This window comes from Brassica napus, chromosome A6, assembly GCF_020379485.1.
Source record: "Brassica napus cultivar Da-Ae chromosome A6, Da-Ae, whole genome shotgun sequence".
Classification (NCBI taxonomy): Eukaryota; Viridiplantae; Streptophyta; class Magnoliopsida; order Brassicales; family Brassicaceae; genus Brassica; species Brassica napus.
This window is the reverse complement of record NC_063439.1, coordinates 14,053,383-14,068,930: the sequence shown is the minus strand read 5'-3', so window position 1 is coordinate 14,068,930 and position 15,548 is coordinate 14,053,383. Positions and strand designations below refer to the sequence as shown.

Below are 15,548 nucleotides of genomic sequence, written 5' to 3'. Positions count from 1 at the left end.
TTTGTTTGTGCATTCAAGAGAGTAGTTTACGGTTGAAGATAATTCAAGAACTTCACAACGAAGGACATATTGGCCGCGATCGTACTTTACATCTTGCGTCTTCTTCGTATTTTTGGCCTTCGATGCGACGAGACGTGGAGCGTTTTGTCAAAAGGTGTACCGTGGGCCAGTTAGGCAAAGGCAAAGCATCCAACGCCAGTTTATATCTTCCTTTGCCTCTTCCCACGCAACCTTGGACTTCGATAAGCATGGATTTTGTTCTTGGTTTACCGCGCACTCAACGAGGGAATGACTCCATCTTCGTTGTCGTCGACCGCTTCTCGAAAATGGCTCGTTTTGTTCCCTGTAAGAAGACGTCTGATGCGGTGAACATTGCTGTCCTATTCTTTCGAGAGATTTACAAACTACACGGTCTTCCTCTTTCTATAGTTTCTGACCGCGACACAAGATTTCTCGGCCATTTCTGGCGATCCTTATGGAAGCTCCTCGGTACTAGTCTCGATATGAGTTTGGCGTATCATCCACAAACTGATGGTCAAACAGAAGTCACTAATCGTTCTCTTGGCAATCTTCTCCGTTGTTTGGTTGGCGACAATATTAAGAGTTGGGATGGTAAGCTTTGTCAAGCTGAGTTTACCCATAATCACGCACTCAATCGGAGCTTGGGGGTATTGTCCTTTTCAGGTTGTGTATGGAATTGTTCCTCGAGCGCCGCTTGATCTCGCTACCTTACCTGATCAGACGCGATTACATGGTGAGGCTGTCGACTTTGTGGAGGATGTACAGAACATCCATCGTCTGGCTCTCGACCATTTGACAACGTCCAGGGCTCGTTACAAACGTGATGCGGATAAGAAGCAATGCGAGCTCATTTTCGAACCAGGTGCGCTTGTTTGGGTGGTCTTAACCAAGGAGTGTTTTCCCGCGGGGGAATACAATAAACTCAAGTCTCGCAAGATCGGCCCTGTCGAGGTTCTTGAACGCATCAACCCCAATGCATACCGAGTCCGTCTTCTGTTTCATCTTCGTACCACTGATGTTTTCAATGTCAAGCATATTTCCCCTTATCATGGTGAGGATACCGGTGCAGATTCGTGGGCGAATCCTTCCAACCCGGCGGGACCTGATGCAGCCCAACCAACGGTTACAACCTAACCGTCATAGTAACCTCTGTTTCCTTTTTCGATTTGGGCTTTCTTTCCTTTTGTTCTAATTACTATTAGGTTAAGGATTTTCCATTACTATGTTGCTTATGATTTTCTAGATATTATAAATAGGGATTGTATTCATTACTTAGGGGACACGATTTTGATAATAAGAATTATAAGGTTTTGGTTTTAAAGAGCTTTGCAAAAGGCACTGCGAAGAGTAATCGCGTTCTATCAATCTTGTTTTCGAGTTACCTTCGAACACAAGTTAACAGTTTTAAGATCAAACCCTTGATCTTTGAATCATATAGCTTCCGCTCTCTATCAGATTATTATTTCCGTTATTTTTTAATAAGAAGACATTTATCTGTTTAATCTGGATATCGGTTATGTTTTAAGTTATTTTTTTGGTTTTTAATCTCCTAAAGTATAACTATCATTTTAAATCAATATTTATTTGGTTTGTTCGGTTAAAATGTTTGATGTTTTTGTTTTTTTTTTCCTCTGATAATCAAAAATTACTATTATTTGTTTGTTTTCATGTTATGAATCTTAGATAGTCGTGATGTCGAACCAATGGTTTCATATTATAGTTTCTAAACGGATAATTGTTAAAAAAGAAAAGAAAATTATTAAGACAAATCATTTTACTACATTTTGGTCGATAGTGAAAGAAGCATTAAAAAAAAATATTTTAGCTTCCAAAAAAATTAGATATTTCAGTTGTGGTAAATACTTAGTTATAAGGTGCTCACGTCAATGTGCACATGTATGTGTGTGTAAAAGTATATAAAGATGGTTGATAAACATATAAAGATAGTGTTAATTAATGTTAAATGATATTTTTTTTCAAAATAATGCATGAAAAATAAAATTCTTAAAATGAAATAATTTAAAGACAAAAATATTGTAAAATTTATATAAACTATAATATATAACTGACATATAATTCTTTAAATATATGTATATATATATATATATATGCATATAACGAATCAAATTGGATATTCGTTCCTATAAATATTGATATTTGTGATTTGCTGTTTTTTTACGGATATTGCATTTTAGTATTTGATTTGCTTCGTAGAGTAACGGATATCCAGATGTTTCGGTTCGAATCAAAACAGATGAATAATTTGTCCAGTTCTATTCGTAAACAGTAAAATAACATAAAGAAGAACCTTGCATGTGAGTTTTATATTAAAAACCCATAAAGTACATAGTGTGAACATATTTATGTAGAGTTTGGCTGAGAAACTCTCTACATGTGACATGTGTCCAGTTTGGTGTGAACACATTTACTACAATGATTATACACGTGATATGTTTCCAGTTTAGTGTGAACACATTTATTACAATGCTATAAGGGACTAGCGCTGGACCCAAACGGATGTTTGTTATAATAGAATAGACATATGAAATCATTCACAACAGAATAATGTAATGGTTGCACATTTATGATCGGTTTGTAATATATAACATTTATGATCGTCTGTGTATGTGTTAATTCGATTTGTAATATATAACATTTATGATCGATACACGGTTTTTAATTTTCTGTAATTTTTTGGTTGCTCATATTACGGTTGGATGTAAAACCAATCAAAATGATATGGTATATAAAAATTTCCTCACTTAATAAATTTTTAACTACATTTTCCATTTCTGATTTATTTATTTATAAAATAAAACACCAATTTTACGTTTACGTATATTAATAAATCTATCTTTCTAAAATGAAATATTTTTTGTCATATAAAATGTAATTTTTAGATAAGATAGGTAGATATGTCTATAAGAATTTTATATGCCAAATAATTTCCACTTCTATATTTAGTTTTCAGAAAACTATTAAATTAAAATTAATTTGTTGTATTTTTATGATTAAAATTTATACATCTCTGTGAATTATATTAATTATCAAATTATTTAACACATATTTTAAAATTACTTTATATGTTTTAATAAAACAATGATAGTTTATATTTTGTATGTGAAATAAAATTATAATATGCATGAATATATATCACTTAAATTTTGTATGTCACATTTCAAATAATTTTTATTTTATTTTATTATAAAATTTGGTTTGAGAATAATCTAGTTTTAAGATAATAGTAAGCTTGGTAAGTTTCAGAAGAAAAGAATCTAACAAAATTAATTATTTAATAGTTATTAATTCAGTGGCGCAAGTTGTGATTATTAGAATAAATTAGGGGTTATTTCTAAAAGGTACTTCAGTTTTAGTAGAGTAGATAATTTATATTTTGTATCTTAGATGAAATAATAATATGCATGAATGTATAACACTTCAATTTTTATGTTACATTTTAAAGAAATTTGTTTAACTTTACAGTAAGTTTTGGTTAGAGAATAATCCAGTTATAAAATAATCCTAAGTTTGGTAATTGTTGGTTAGAAAATAATCTAACAAAATAAATGATGTGCATAATTAATTAATAAGTGGCACAATATTAGGATGAATTAAGGGTTATTTCTAAAAGATAATTCATTTTTAGTAGAGTATATTGTATTTATTTTGTATGATAAATGAAATAATAATATGAATGAATGTATAACAATTAAATTAATATTTTTAATTTTTATTGTAGAATTTGGTTAGCCAATAATCCAATAATCCAATCATTCCTCTTCAAGGAAAAAAAAAAGAATAATTCAATTGTAGAATTATTGCAAGTTTGGTAAGTTTGGTGCCTCCACCGACTATCTCCAAGACTAAGCAAAAAGTTAACCAAAAAAGACGAAACAAGGATCAAAAACAGAATGCTGATACTAAAAAAGCTCGACATATTTTGCTTCTTAAAATAACAAAGAAGACCTCCTCACGGAGGTTGTAATAAAAATGGCATTTTTCTTTGTGTGGAATACTTGTGGTTTCAACAAAATGCGCAAACATAATGCTATTCGTTCTGAAACTCGTCTGAGAGAAGAGATTTGAGAAGATATTATTCGCTAGACCTTTCCGGGATGGAGTTCTGATACAAACTATGATTATCACAGTCTAGAAAGAATCTGTTTATTGTGGTCATCTTCTGTAACTGCTACGAATGTATACAAGAGTCCACAGCTTATCATTACTCTTATAACTTTACAATCTGGGGACGATCTGCTAGTCTCCTGCATCTACGCTTCTAATTTTCAAAGCGATATGACTCTACTTTGGGAAGAAATCCGATCAATGAGAGATATGCTTAGTGATGCAAATGTTCTTTCGTCTGTGTTGGGCGATTTCAACGAGATATTGGCTTCAGATGACCACTCGCAAGGTAAAATTCTCAAATTAACTTCAACTAACTCTCTCAAACAAGAATGTCATAGTGGTACTTTGAGGATCGTATCCACCGAAACTCAACAATAGACTTGAGTATTTAGATTAAGCTAGGCAAGCAAATAGAAAACAATAAGCAACAGTAAATAAGAAAAGTTGCAAGATCAGATGGAGAAAACGCTAGATCTAGATAAATCAATCAGGAGATTCAAAACTGCAATCAAAAGGTTGCAAGGGTTTATAAACCACGATTCTAGAACTCGAATTCAATAGTAAGTTATCCCACTTTCAGTGGGATAAACTATCAGATGCCTAACTCTAATCAAATGATATATGGTGTTTAATACCATTATATGTGTGCTTTGAGTTAATTCTCAGTCCTAATTCGTGCTTAATTGATATCATTCCAGGTTTGGAGCAGGTGAAAGAGCAAAGAAGAGAGCTTCATGAAGTCAGATGTCACTTTAGAGAATTCGATGCGGAATAGCCAGTTAGATCAACCCGAAGGTTGTTCCCGAAGAGAACAAGCGTCTGACTGTTCCCCATCATTAAGGAAACTTCTCATTCTGGAAGTTTGCCCTAGATTCCATTCTCTTATCTCTTTGCCACCGGCGCCTCCATATAAAAAGGCCGATGCTATCATTTCTATTTTTTTCACGCTAGTTTTAGAAGAGAGCTAGAACGATTTGGATTGAGCAACTTGTAAGGGAGAAGGCTTGATCTCTCATTTTCACGAGAAGATCATCTTGAACCCTTGTCCTTGTACTTTATTTTATATGCAGTATTATTCAGAAACAATGTATGTGTCATCTTGCTTTATGATTGAGTAGTCGGCTAAGCTTGCTTAGGGTTGTAGGGTGTTAGTCGCATGAGCTGAACACAAAAAAGTGATCTTAATTGTTCTTCATTCATATTGCTCTTACTGCTTGCATTGAATTGATCACTTAATGTTCGATCTCTAGTTTAATCACCTAGCTAACCGCTTAGGAGATAAATCGACATATATTGAATGAGCTTCATATCCCTAATCAGCGAGAGTAGATATTAGGGTATTAAGTGAACTAATCGGACCAGATCTCAAAGCTTGCTATCGCGTCTTGTTCCAATTGAGAGCTTAGGACTCAAGACCGATCAGCAAAGGGAGCAAGTCCACGATAGTGGATTGTTCTAGCCGAGTGATCCGAGTTCTAGACTGCACCTCATTGCACTTGAATAGTTGTTCGGTTCGCATTGACACCCGATGAATAACCTTAAGCCGGCTTTCATTTAAATCCAATTTGAATCTCTAGGTATTTTAGCTACTTGCGTCACCATTATTTTAAAACCCCACTTGTTTCCAAGCTTAATATTGAACTTACAAGAGTAAAGAGTAAACTGCTCCTCTGGATTGAATCTCAAATATTACAACTACCAATGTTAACTTGACAGTAGCAAAGATTCATTTTTAGTGTATCAAGTTTTGGCGCCGTTGACGGGGACTAAGCTTTTACCTTTATTATTCGGTTTAATATTTAGTCTGAGATATCTAACTTGATTTTATTTCTTTGTTGGAACAGATGATCCAAGTGCATGACCAGTAGACATTCTCGGAGCAACGCACAAGGACCACTACATCAACTAACCAACGACGAACTCGCAAGATTAGAAAGACAGAACCATCAACAGCCGAGAACAACCGACACCAACATGGGTGATCACGGCAATCAGGATGACCTCACTGCTGCATTGGCACTCATTCAACAAGAAATGCAGACTCAGCAACAACAGATGTTGCAGATGCAGCAGACCATCCAAAATCAGCAACAAGCTGCTCAGGAACAAGCAGCTGAGAACGCCGCGCGAGAAGAGCGTGGTGCTCTTATTGGGGAGCGAAACCTTCCGCGGAACTTCACTACTAATCGCTCCCCCATCAACCATCCTCCTTGTACTCGGCAAGATTATGAGATCAAACCTGCACTGATAAGTCTGGTACAGAAGAGCACGTTCAGCGGCCTCACTACGGACATCCCAATGGACCACATAGAGGCCTTTGAGAGAATCTGCAATTTCTCTCGCTCTAACGGAGTGCCACCAGATTATGTCAAATGCATGCTGTTCCCATTCTCTCTTGAAGGGAAAGCTTCTCGCTGGCTCCAATCTCTCCCGGCCGGTTCTCTTACTTCAAGGGACCAGGTTCGATCAGCGTTCCTGAGCCACTTCTACACGAAGTCCAAAACCGCGGCTCTACGACACAGAATCTCCAATTTCAAGCAGAAGTCTTATGAACCTTTTCATGAAGCTTGGGAAAGGTACAAGGAGTACCAGAGAGAGTGCACGCACCAAGGGTTTGACGATGACTATATATTGGAGGTGTTCTATGATGGAGTGAGCTATTAGTTCCGAAACACCGTTGACTCTTCGAGTAATGGAGACTTCATGACTCAAACCACACCTGGTGCGTTCGAGCTGATTCAGAACATGGCTTCAAGTTCATTGAACAAGAACAAGGAGCATGACCGCTCGAAGAGTGTGAACATCATAGATGATCTCGCTGCGAAGGTGGACCAACTGCTTAAGGGAAACCAAAGCCAAGTGTTCATAATGGAAGAAGCAACTCCTGGGAAGAGTGCCGGTGACCTGGCGTTTGAGGCTGAAATATCAGGAGACGATCAGCAAGAGGTGAGCTACGTGAATGGGCAAGGATGGCAGCTCAAAAACTATCACCCAAACCCTAACATGCGGAACAACCAACAGCTTTTCTGGCCTAAGCAAGACAAACCAGTTGATCCTGCACAGAGTAACCAAGGTCAGTATGCTGGGTGTCAAAAGAACTACCAACCCCAGACCAATGTTCTAAGCCAACCGCAGAGCAACCCACCTCAGATGCAGAAACACCAGAATACTTAACCATCTACCTCCGCTCCTCTCGCTGTTCCGCAAGATGAGACAAAGGCTATGTTGCAGCAGCTGCTCCAAGAACAACAGCTCCAGGGGAAGGCTCTAAACCAGGTTACTACCGAGATCAATACCAGAATGAACCATCTGTTCAGAGATTTGAGCACCAAGTACGACAATGTCGCGAGCCATATGAGACAGATGGACATTCAGATTGCTCAGACTCCTGAGAGCGTCAAGAGGCAGCAAGGTACTCTACCTGGTAAAACCGACAAAAACCCTAAGGAGTGCAATGCGGTTGAGTTGAGAAGTGGAAAGAAACTGTCTGAGCCGGTAAAGAAGAGGTTCACTGCGGCTGAGAAGGGTAAGCAGAAAGAGTCGGAACAACCACCAGCCGATACCCTGGCATCTGAGAAGGAGACAAAACCAACAGTTGAAACCAATTTGCCAGGACCAGAACAACCAGCTGAAGCTGTTCGCCCGATCCCAGAGGCTGTTCCTCCTCGCGAATACACTCCTAAAGTCCCTTACCCTGTTCCAGCAAAGGCTACTCGTAAGGACCGAGAGGAGATGAAGTGCAGAAAGATGCTGGAGGACCTAACCATCCGACTCCCCTTGATAGATGCGATCCAGATGATGCCCTCCATGCACAGCTTTATGAAGGGATTGATCTCAGGAAAAATATCAGAGGAGAGCGAATTCATGACTGTATCCAAGGAGTGCAGTGCAGTACTTCAGAACAGGCAGATAAAGAAGCGAGGAGACCCTGGCAAGTTCGTCCTCTCTATCCAGATTGGGAAGACAGTTTTCGCATGCTCTTTGGTTGATCTTGGATCCAGCGTAAACCTCATGCCCTACTCTGTAGCACGACGTCTAGGATACATGCATTTCAAACCAACTAAGATGTCCTTGGTGTTCGCGGGTAGATCAGTCAAGTCCCCGGTTCGTATTCTAGAGGATCTCCAAGTAATAGTCGGGAACTTCCCTTGTCCCAGCAGACTTCGTAGTTCTAGAACTGGAAGAGGAATCTAAAGATCCTCTCATCTTAGGAAGACCATTCCTATGTACTGTTGGAGCCATCATTGATGTGCGACAAGGGAAGATTGATCTAAATCTGGGGGACATAGTCATGCAGTTTGATATTACGTGTATACGCACACCAATTAACCTAATGTGCACACTACCACAATCGAATGGTATGTCGATGTAGAACTTTAGGATCGAATCCACAGAGACCAACGATTACACTTTATCTTTAAGGGATCATTGCTTAGCTAAAACAATGATGGGGTTTTGAGATTAAGGTTTCGTAACAAGCAAGTAATAAGATTAATTAAAGGTTTTCAGATGATTAAAATGCTAGCCTAGGGTGGTTTGGTCGGGTGTTAAGCAAGTGTGAGCCAAACAATTATTCAAGTTTGATTAAAGACCAGTCTAGAACTCGGATCACTCAAGTAGAACAGCCCACTGTCGTGGTACTGCCCCCTATGCTGATCGATCTTGATACCTAAACTCTCGTTTGGACCAAGACGCGACAGCAAGCAATAGAGATCAAGTCCGATATGTTCACAAAACACCCTAACATCTACTTTCGCTGGTTAGGGATGCAATGCTCATTCATAACAGATCTAGCAACCTATTACACGGTTAATGAACAGGTTAAACCTAGGATCTAACATTAAGCGGCCAGTTTAATACAAGCATTAAGAACAGTTATGAATGAAGACAATCAATGGTTTCACTTATCTATGTTTAACTCACGGATCTAACACCCTAACACCCTAGACTAAGCAAGTTGGCTACTGAGCCTTGAACAGAGAAAACACAGAGACAGAGACTGAATAAAACATGTGTAGATAAAATAGAATAAGGGTTCAGGGGGTTCTTCTCTATGGTGAGAGAGATGGAGCCTTCTCCCTTTACAAAGTATCAAATCACAAAAATCTCAAAGCTCAAGTCTGGTTCCTTGTGTAAAAAGTAGCGTAGAAGGATAAGGAAAAACAGAAAAAGAAGATATATCAAAGCCACAGGCGGCTGGGAGAGAAAATAGAGAGATTAGGGCAAATCCCGAAATAGGTTGTAGTTTTCTTAAAAATCTCTGCCGCTAGAACAGGCATCCAGAACAGTCACTCGGGTTGCTCCGCTATCCGGAACAGTCATCAAGACTGTTTTGCGTGAAAATCACCAAATTGCACTGTTTGCTGCCTCTTTTGTTCAGCTGGTCCATCTCCTATCCAATGCAACTCCAGACCTGTAATGACTCGAAAAGGACTAGGAAGACTCAATAAAGACTTGAAAACCAATTGAAAAGCATATATACAAGATGTATAAAACACCATATATCAATTCCCCCAAACTTAGATCCTTGTTTGTCCTCAAACAATGTCAAGTATCAAGAACAGGGAGAAAGGTTTGAAAGTGTGGGAACTCTCATATTCTCAGCAACCATACTTTAACCACAAATCTCTGAACCATACAAGCAGTAAAACTAGGACAACACACCCTTACCGGAACCCCACTGACTGCTGTTCAAAAATCGGCTCCAGACTCTTCATCTCAAACCTGAAAAAGCAACACTATCGAGACAGAACTCCCTACATTCATTTAAGAGTAGCGTGAGCTTCTCATCACAGGCATCATTCAGGGTAGATGGTCTAGGTGTGGAACAAGCTACTTAATGGTGGAGCTCTACTTGTTTTTGCTATATCTGGTACGACTGTTCTGATGACGGAACAGGCGACTGATTGTTCTGCTTTCCACTTTCCTCTGCATACTCTTCAATACTTGGTACCAACTTCTTGCTCGACCTATCCAGTGGCTCCATGTTTTTTTTCTTTCTTCCCCTTCTCCATCACATTATTCTCGTTTTTTTTTGAACACTGATATGGTGATGTGACGAAGAAGGAGGTAATACATGATCGTTCTGAGTCCCACTGGTGGTTCTGATTTCGCGACCATTCTGGTTCTCCACCCCTGCTCTTGTGCAGTTCATTGGTTATGGAGCGGTTGCTCCCTTAATCTGCTCGTTCTCCTTTCTGACAGAATTTCTGCAGCAGTAACGAGTAGGAGGCTGCGTTGATCCTTTCCTCTCTGACCTTTTTGTACATATGTGCACATATGACACTGAAAAACAAATGCATGAAGGTGAAATAAAGGCTAAGGTGCAGGGTGGGAACTAGCTAAAGATGAGCTAGCCACTCAGGATCAGCAAGATGGATAAAAAGGATAAGAAGTCCTGAGTGTGTTCTCGTTTCCCTGATCTAATGCCCATAACAAGAAGAATTTCAGTCAAGATTAGGTTCAAGTAAGGTGGAGTTAAGTCTACCCAGTGTAACCGATCGGCTGAAAACTTCTGGAGAATCAAGTGAGATATGTCAGGGTGTTCCAGGTCCACATGTGTGTCTTTCGCCACTGCTAAGGTCACTGAATAAGATAAATAAAGCACGAGGTGGTTAGTGATCAACACGGAATAAGGTCCTAATTCCCACAAATTTTTGACTGACTCAATAAAAACTGACTCAAATTGACCCAAAAGAAAAAATAAATGAAAGAAACGAGTTAGTAAACGACGAAAACCCTCCCCCAGACTTACTTTACACCGTCCCTGGTGTGAAAATAAATCAGAAAGAAGGTGAAAACAAGAATAAACATTTTTTTTGTTTGAGATACTTACCTGAGTGGAGCGGGCGCTCCATGCAAATTCTGGGTGTTCTATCGTCAGATGGTTGCCTGGAACAACCGCTCTTTTCAGGGGGCAGGTTGTTCCGTTTCTGCAACCCATAATTTTTGAAGTATCTCGGATTTTTTTTGCTTTTTGACCTGAGACTCAATAAACTAAAACGAAAATAAGCAACCAAAAACAAAACCAAGTTATATTTACACTTACCAGTGGGTTGCCTCCCACCAAGCGCTTGGTTTAAGTCACTAGCTTGACTTGGTGACTTGGATCAGTCTGGTTGAACAGGAGGGCCTGTTCCAAAACAAGCTCCACAATCAGAAATGTTCAACTTCAGAACTCTGCTCAGCAACCCTTTCACAGCAGCTTCCCCTTTCTCTTTCATCTCTTGTGTGAGCATTACTCTGACTTTAGAGAAAGGTTTAGCGGTACCCTTGCACTTTACCTCATACTCATTGGATTTCTCATCACACAAGCGAGGTATCAAAATCATCATAGGATCACCCTTGATCCTTTTCTTCTAGACTTTGTGTTTCACCCTTGAATTCCCTCTGAATTTAGTAGGATCAGTGCTAGGATCTTAATCAGAGAACAGCCCGCTCTCACCCTTATCACCATGCTCCTTCTCTGGAACAACCTTCAGCTTTTCTACATCAAACACTGAGATGCAAGAGGCATGTGATGAGGAAGATCTGGTGGGTACAGCCTTGTAGAAAACTTTCTTGTTGATGTTGGAGAAGCAGACTCTCTTGTTGGGCATATCGATGGTTGCTCCAACAGTAGCCATGAATGTCCTTCCAAATATCAAAGGCATCTCATGATCCTTGTTCATCTCAACAACTTGAAACTCAGCAGGAACAATGCATTCCCCTACTTGAACATGAAGGCTGCGGATGGTTCCATATGGGACTGCTCTGGAAGAGTTTGCAAAGGTCAGGGTCAGCTGAGAACGCTCAACGTCAGCAATCTTCAAATCGTCTACAATAGCCTTCGAGACGAGATTCACACAAGAACCAGAGTCACAAAGAGCATCCTTGAAGGTTGTTCCTGCGAAGGAACATGGGAAAACAAACTTTCCAGGATCATCAACCTTAGGCAATACCTTCAGTGCTGGTGTAGACAGTGCTTTGGTATAGAGGACCTTGATCTCCTCTTGAGTCTCTCTACAGTTTTTAAAGAACTTGAGCAATGGACGAATCTGCAGAGCATCTTCGAATGCAAGTTCTTTAGGAAGTTTTCTCACCATCTTGTTAAAACCTATCAGTTGCTCTTCACTAATGGGATCCATCAGATGTTTAGGTGGAATTAGATAGGGAACCTTAGGAACATAGACTCGCACTGGTGGAGTTTCAGCAGGTACGCTAGGACCAGTCACTCCAGAGCTAGCAGACTGCTCTGTGTTCTCTTCTGCGCCTAGAACAGTCTCAGCGAACGGCTGCTCTATTGCATTACAGTGCTCAGTCCTAGGATTTTTATCAGTTCTTCCAGGGAGCGTCTCGTGTTGCCTCTTGACACTCTCAACTATTTGAGCAAGCTGAACATCGATCTTTCTTATGTGGATCGCAAGAGTGTCATACTTGTTATTCAGCTCAGTGAACATGTTGCCCATCCTGGTGTCAATTTCCGTGGTTACCTGGTTCAACACCTTGGCCTGAACCTGCTGACCCTGCAACAGCTGTTGCATCATCATACCCAGACCCTTCAACTCATCTGGTTGACTGTTCTCAGTAGCTAGAACAGCTTGCTGATTGCTCTGCGGTTGTCGCTTGTTCTGGTTCTGAATCTGCCCGGCTGTAGCTTGCTCCATGTTGAAGACGTGCCCTTGGTTGTTTTTCAGTAGCTGATCAACCTTGGTAGTCAGCTCATCTATTTTCTGGGTGTCGGAATTGTTCCCTTTCTTGGAGCAATCACTCTCCTCTTTCTTATTAGCTGAGCTAGCAGACATGTTCTCAATCAGCTTAAACGCTCCATTAGTGGTTTGGGTCATGAAGTCTCCATTGCTCGCAGAGTTTAGAGCACCTTGGTATTTCCAGTCCACTCCATCATAGAAAATGTCCAGGAGGTAATCATCATCAAATCCATGGTGAGGACATTCTCTGCGATAGTCATTGAAGCATTCCCATGCGTCGCAGAAAGGCTCATCAGTGAGCTGTCTGAAGGAGGTGATCTTGTTCCTCAATGCAGCTGTTCTCGCCTTAGAGTAGAAATGGCTGAGGAACGCTGATCGGACCTGTTCCCATGAAGTGAGAGAGCCGGTAGGGACAGAGTTCAACAACCGTGCAGCTTTTCCATCAAGAGAGAATGGGAATAACATGCACGTGATGTAGTCTGGTGGAACACCATTCACGCAAGTGAAACTGCAGACTTTTTCGAAGCTCTCAATATGTTCCATTGGAATTTCTGTAGAGAGACCAGAGAACACCTTTCTCTGTACTAGACCGATCAAAGCAGGCTTGATCTCGAAGTCTTGCCTGGTGCAGAGTGGAGGAACAATGGCAGAGCGTGTAGTAGGGATGTTACGCGGAAGGTTTCTCTGCCCGATTGGAACAGTCTGCGCCTGTTGTTCCTACCGTGCGAGAGCAGCCTGTTCAGCAGCATCCTGCTGAGCTTGGATGGTCTGCTGCATTTGAAGCATCTGTTGTTGCATCTGTTGCAACTGAGCAGTGAGTTGCTCTTGATTGGCGTGATCAACCAAAGTGGTGTCGGTTTGCCTTGGCTGTTGACGATTTGTTCTTTCTAACCTTGCTAGCACCTGGTTGCTAAATGTAACTAACTCTCCTTGTGCGTTTCTCCGAGTATGTCTACTGGTCATGCACCTGAAAAATTAGCTGAAACAAAAAGGATAGGGCAAGTTAGAGGTCTTAGACTAAATAAATAATCGAAAAATAAATGTAAAAAGATGGTCCCCGGCAACGGCGCCAAATTGATATTACGTGTATACGCACACCAATTAACCTATTGTGCAAACTACCACAATCTAATGATATGTCGATGTAGCAATTTAGGATCGAATCCACATAGACCAATGATTACACTTTATCTTTATGGGATCATTGCTTAGCTAAAACAAAGATGGAGTTTTGAGATTAAGTTTCGTAACAAGCAAGTAATAAGATTAATTTAAGGTTTTCAGATGATTAAAATGCTAGCCTAGGGTGGTTTGGTCGGGTGTTAAGCAAGTGTGAGCAAAACAATTATTCAAGTTCGATTAAAGACCAGTCTAGAACTCGGATCACTCAAGTAGAACAGCCCACTGTCGTGGTACTGCCCCCTATGCTGATCGATCTTGATACCTAAACTCTCGTTTGGACCAAGACGCAACAGCAAGCAATAGAGATCAAGTCCAATATGTTCACAAAACACCCTAACATCTACTTTCGCTGGTTAGGGATGCAATGCACATTCATAACAGATCTAGCAACCTATTACACGGTTAATGAACAGGTTAAACCTAGGATCTAACATTAAGCGGCCAATTTAATGCAAGCATTAAGAACAGTTATGAATGAAGACAATCAATGATTTCACTTATCTATGTTTAATTCACGGATCTAACACCCTAACACCCTAGACTAAGCAAGTTGGCTACTCAGCCATGAACAGAGAAAACACAGAGACAGAGACTGAATAAAACATGTGTAGATAAAATATAAAAAGGGTTCAGGGGGTTCTTCTCTATGGTGAGAGAGATGGAGCCTTCTCCCTTTACAAAGTATCAAATCACAAAAATCTCAAAGCTCAAGTCTGGTTCCTTGTGTAAAAAGTAGCGTAGAAGGATAAGAAAAAACAGAAAAAGAAGATATATCAAAGCCACAGGCGGCTGGGAGAGAAAATAGAGAGATTAGGGCAAATCCCGAAAGAGGTTGTAGTTTCCTTAAAAATCGCTGCCGCTGGAACAGGCATCCAGAACAGTCACTCGGGTTGCTCCGCTATCCGGAACAGTCATCAAGACTATTCTGCGTGAAAATCACCAAATTGCACTGTTTGCTGCCTCTTTTGTTCCAGCTGGTTCATCTCCTATCCAATGCAACTCCAGATCTGTAATGACTCGAAAAGGACTAGGAAGACTCGATAAAGACTTGAAAACCAATTGAAAAGCATATATACAAGATGTATAAAACACCCATATATCACAGTTCGAGATGGATAAGTTGCTAAAGAAGCCGATGCTGGATGGACATACCTTCGAGGTTGATGAAGGGATTGATCCGCTGCAACCTCGTGACGGAATGATCGAGAAGATTCTTACAGAAGATCCACTCGAGCTTGCACTACTAAGAGCTGAGGCCGAGCAGAGTGTCGTGAACATTGATGCATACGGGTATGCTAAGATGCTTGATTCCGCGAGAAGTATGGGAAGAATTGTAGCGAGTCTAAGTCTTGGGAAGGAAAGCAACATGGACGAGAACACTCCAGCTGGAGCGACCCCTACACCGAACTCGCCTGTTCCGCCTAACCTACCTTATGATCCCTGGAGCGAGTTAAAGGCTCCCAAGGTTGAGCTAAAACCCCTTGCCAAGGGGCTCAGGTACGCTTTCGTAGGTCCAAATTCCACCTACCC

At 40.4% G+C, this 15,548-nt stretch overlaps 1 protein-coding gene and 2 non-coding genes across 3 annotated transcripts; 2 read left to right on the top strand and 1 right to left on the bottom strand.

Moving 5' to 3' along the window:
- The first annotated feature begins 2,846 nt into the window (after positions 1-2,846).
- Positions 2,847-8,733, top strand: LOC106383329. The gene is made up of 2 exons (XM_048734825.1): positions 2,847-4,435; positions 4,848-8,733. Exon 2 carries the CDS (start codon positions 7,372-7,374, stop codon positions 8,341-8,343), a length of 972 nt encoding a protein of 323 aa, XP_048590782.1. The 5' UTR covers positions 2,847-4,435; positions 4,848-7,371; the 3' UTR covers positions 8,344-8,733.
- On the bottom strand, positions 6,658-6,764 carry LOC125575965. The gene has a single exon (XR_007314505.1). It is a non-coding gene; the product is annotated as a small nucleolar RNA R71 (small nucleolar RNA).
- Positions 8,734-13,062: 4,329 nt separating the features above from the next.
- LOC125575959 lies at positions 13,063-13,169 on the top strand. The gene has a single exon (XR_007314499.1). It is a non-coding gene; the product is annotated as a small nucleolar RNA R71 (small nucleolar RNA).
- Positions 13,170-15,548: the final 2,379 nt, after the last annotated feature.

Excerpts from the sequence above, each read along its gene's own strand:
- LOC106383329 (XM_048734825.1), top strand. The coding sequence starts at position 7,372 with ATGTTGCAGCAGCTGCTCCAAGAACAACAGCTCCAGGGGAAGGCTCTA.